The sequence below is a fragment of the Osmerus mordax genome, chromosome 21 (assembly GCF_038355195.1).
Source record: "Osmerus mordax isolate fOsmMor3 chromosome 21, fOsmMor3.pri, whole genome shotgun sequence".
Taxonomy (NCBI): domain Eukaryota; kingdom Metazoa; phylum Chordata; class Actinopteri; order Osmeriformes; family Osmeridae; genus Osmerus; species Osmerus mordax.
The window spans coordinates 11,543,495-11,546,899 of NC_090070.1; the positions used below are offsets into that span (position 1 = coordinate 11,543,495).

Genomic DNA, 3,405 nt, shown 5'->3' on the forward strand with positions numbered 1-3,405 from the left:
GTGTGTGGGGGGGCATGCATACCAGCTGTGTTGGAGGTAGGCTGCTAAGTCCTGCTGTGTTGAGGGTGTGTGCTACCCAACATCCAGTATGACTGCCATGTGCTTTAGAACACATAGGGCTTGTGATTGTTGTGAATGCAGAATGCTGTAGCTACATGGATATGCTGCCTTTGGATGCATGGCAGGCATGGTATATATCATACACCCTCCTCCTCTTCCTCCTCCATGCTCTCTCTCTCTCTCTCTCTCTTTCTAGATTTATATGCCTCTGTCATCCCTCTCTTTCTGTCTCTCTCCGTCTCTCACTCTCTCCTGTGTTCCCTGTTTGAGTCTCTCTCTGTTTCTGTCTCTTTCTCTTTCTCTCTCTCTCTGCTTGTCTCTCATGTCTCTCTGTCTGAGGGAAGCATGGATCTGTAGACTGTTGTGCTTGAGGTTTAGAGGCAGGGGGGTCGGGGGGGTGGGCAGGGTGGAGGGGGCAGGGTGGAGGGAGGGTGGGCAGGGTGGAGGGGGCAGGGTGGAGGGAGGGTGCTGATACAGTATGTTCTGTGACTGACGAGCTGTTCCGGAACATTGACTCACACTCCCTCACGAGACTGCAGACGTAGGAGCTGCTACATGCTCACAGAGCACTACTGTGCTTCCCCTGACTGAGGTCTTACTCTTTGTTCCCACTTTCTCCTTCTTCCTGCCCTCCCCCCCTCTCCCTCTCCTCCCTCCCTCCTCTGCCTCTCCTCCCTTCTCTCCCTCTCCCCCCCCCTCCTCTCCCTCCCTCCCTCTCCTCTCCCTCCCCTCCGCTCCCCCAACAGACGATCACAGACACCAGCCCGATGCGTCGCTCCACCTCCTCCCTGGTCCACGGACGGAGCGGGCGGGGCGTGCGTCTGGACGACTACTCCCTGGAGAGGGTGGTGCCCGAGGAGGGCCGCCACGGGGGAGGGGGGGGGCACCGGAGGAGGGAGCGTAACCACGGCACCTCCCAGAGGTCCCTGGCACGATACACTGACGCCGACACCGGTGAGACTCACACACACACATGAACGTATTGTTTGTATGGGCTAGTGAAACGTACATTATTCTGACAGGAAGTGTGCTAGCTTGTGACTACTACCACTGCACACACACAGCTCTCTCACACACACACACACACACACACACATGTCCCAGTATTTCTTAAAGTAATAAACCAGCAGCAGCCCCTCCCTCCCGCCCCCCAGGTCTGGGCACTGACCTGAGCACCACCACTCCGTCAGGTGACCTTCCCCCCAAGGAGCGTGAGCGCGAGCGGGGCCGGGCCAAGGACCGCCGCCACCCACCACCACCATCACCACCACCACCACAGCTCCCTGGACAAGGAGCGCTATGGCCCCGAGCGCCAAGACTACCCCCAGCGACACCCCCACGACCGGGGAGAACGACACTGGTCACGCTCTCCCAGCGAGGGCCGAGGGCACTGCCAGGTGGGCATCACCGAGAGAGAGGCCTGGTCACACACACGCTCGTAGATATGTGGACACACACACATGGAGATGTGCATAAAGATACCCACACAGGTGGATATACAGACGTGTAGATACACACACACACACACGTTGATACACACATAGGCACAAGTACACACTGGTAATACTAGTGTCACACACACACATAGTCACAACCATACCGATCTATGAACACACACACCTACATTTTTTTGCAGGCGCTCTTATCCAGAGCGATGCAGACATACATAGAGATGTAGTACAAGACATTGTATCAGTCCATCTATGGGCACATCGCATATTTTCTCCTCTCCATGGTAACCTGCTCAGGAGAGAGCTCTTCCGCAGCGCCATGGAAACCAGGTGTATTCAGGGCATTCTTTCCTCTTTGTCCTATTGGTGGGAGACAGGCCAATGAAAAAGTCCAACCGATGAGCTTTCAGAGTTCTCCCTGTTGTTTCCGCCACCTCTACTGACAGATATCACTCTGTCTCCTTCTGTCGCTCTTTCTTTTGTTCCTGTTTCTTTGTCACACTTGCTGTGGCTCGTGGCTTATCGATGTCTGCTCTCTTTCATTTGTTACTGCTGTTTCTCTTCCTCTCTCTCTTTCTCCCTCCATCGCTCTGTTGTCCACTTCTGTCTGTCTGTCTATATATCTATCTATATATCTCTGGTTGTGCTGCGGCTGCTGTTGTTGTTACTGTTGCTCTTCTTTTCCTGTTGTTGTTGTTGTTGTTTTGGCGTTGCTGTTGTTTTGATTTGCCGTTGTTTACATGTTGCTGTAGGGCAGTAGCTCGGTGAGCGGGAGCCCCGTCCCGTCCACCTCGGGGACGAGCACCCCGCGCCGGGGGCGCCGCCAGCTCCCCCAGACCCCCCGCCGTGCCCCGCCCCCACGTCACCTACTCCCCCGCCGTCCGCAAGCCCAACTACGGCCCCCCCGGCCGCCTCCGCTCCCCCTCCCCCCGGCACTTCTCCCCCCCGGAGCACGACGCGGGCGGGTACCACCGCCCCCCGTCCCGCCAGGCCTCTCCCCACCACGGCGGCGGATCGTCCAGGCACGGCTCGCCCCGGTCGCCGCGGCACCAGTCGCCGCGTTCGCCGCCGCCTCACGGGTCACCGCGGTCCCCCCCACCGGGGGCGATGGAGCGGGCCCCCCGTCCGGAGACGGCCCGGAGGGGGACGGGTCGTTCTACGAGCAGGACTACGAGTACGAGCGCCACCACGAGCCGCCTGGGTACGAGCAGAGCCTGGCGCACGGCAACCCCCATCCCCACGGCAACCCCCCATCCCCACGGCAACCCCCACCCGCGCTCCCCCAGGACTGTCCGGCACGGTGGTGGCCCTCCCCCGCCTCCCCCTCCTCACCCCCGCAGGGTGCCCAACGGATACCGCTCCAACTCGCCCTCCCCCCACCGGCGAGGGGGGCCCCCTGGACCCCCACACCCCCACCAACGGGCCCCCCACCCTCGAGGGCCCCGCAAGGGCCTCCATGAACCTTACAGTGAGACGGACGACGATGACTGGTGCTAGCGGACCTGGGGAGGAGGAGAAGGAGGAGGAGGAGGAGGAGGAGGAGGAGGAGGAGGAGGAGGAGGAGGAGGAGGAGGAGGAGGAGGAGAGGAGATGGGAACTTTGTTCCCGTCCCTCTGGCTTCAGTTATGGACTTGAAGAAAAGGGAGAAGAGGAGGGGAGGAGAAGAGACGCGAAGAGGAGAGGATAAAGACTCTCCTGTCTCCATCTCTCTACCTCTGGATGGAGGGATGGAAGACAGAGGATGCGCTGTTACAAAACACACTGTGTGAGTGTGTGTGTGAGACTCCAAAGTAGGAGCAACACACAGACAGGCAGACAGACAGACAGGCTGACAGGCTGACAGACAGACAGACAGGCAGACAGGCAGACAGGCAGACAGACGAGCACTATGCAC

The 3,405-nt window shown here is 59.3% G+C and overlaps 1 protein-coding gene across 1 annotated transcript in view; it reads left to right on the forward strand.

Moving 5' to 3' along the window:
• cacna1ab (calcium channel, voltage-dependent, P/Q type, alpha 1A subunit, b) overlaps positions 1–3,008 on the forward strand; it is a 35,346-nt gene extending 32,338 nt beyond the window's left edge. The window contains 7 exon segments of the mRNA XM_067259426.1: positions 807–1,014; positions 1,215–1,306; positions 1,308–1,457; positions 2,264–2,350; positions 2,352–2,571; positions 2,625–2,751; positions 2,789–3,008. Coding sequence (XP_067115527.1) covers positions 807–1,014; positions 1,215–1,306; positions 1,308–1,457; positions 2,264–2,350; positions 2,352–2,571; positions 2,625–2,751; positions 2,789–3,008 — 1,104 coding nt within the window.
• The last annotated feature ends 397 nt before the right edge of the window (positions 3,009–3,405 follow it).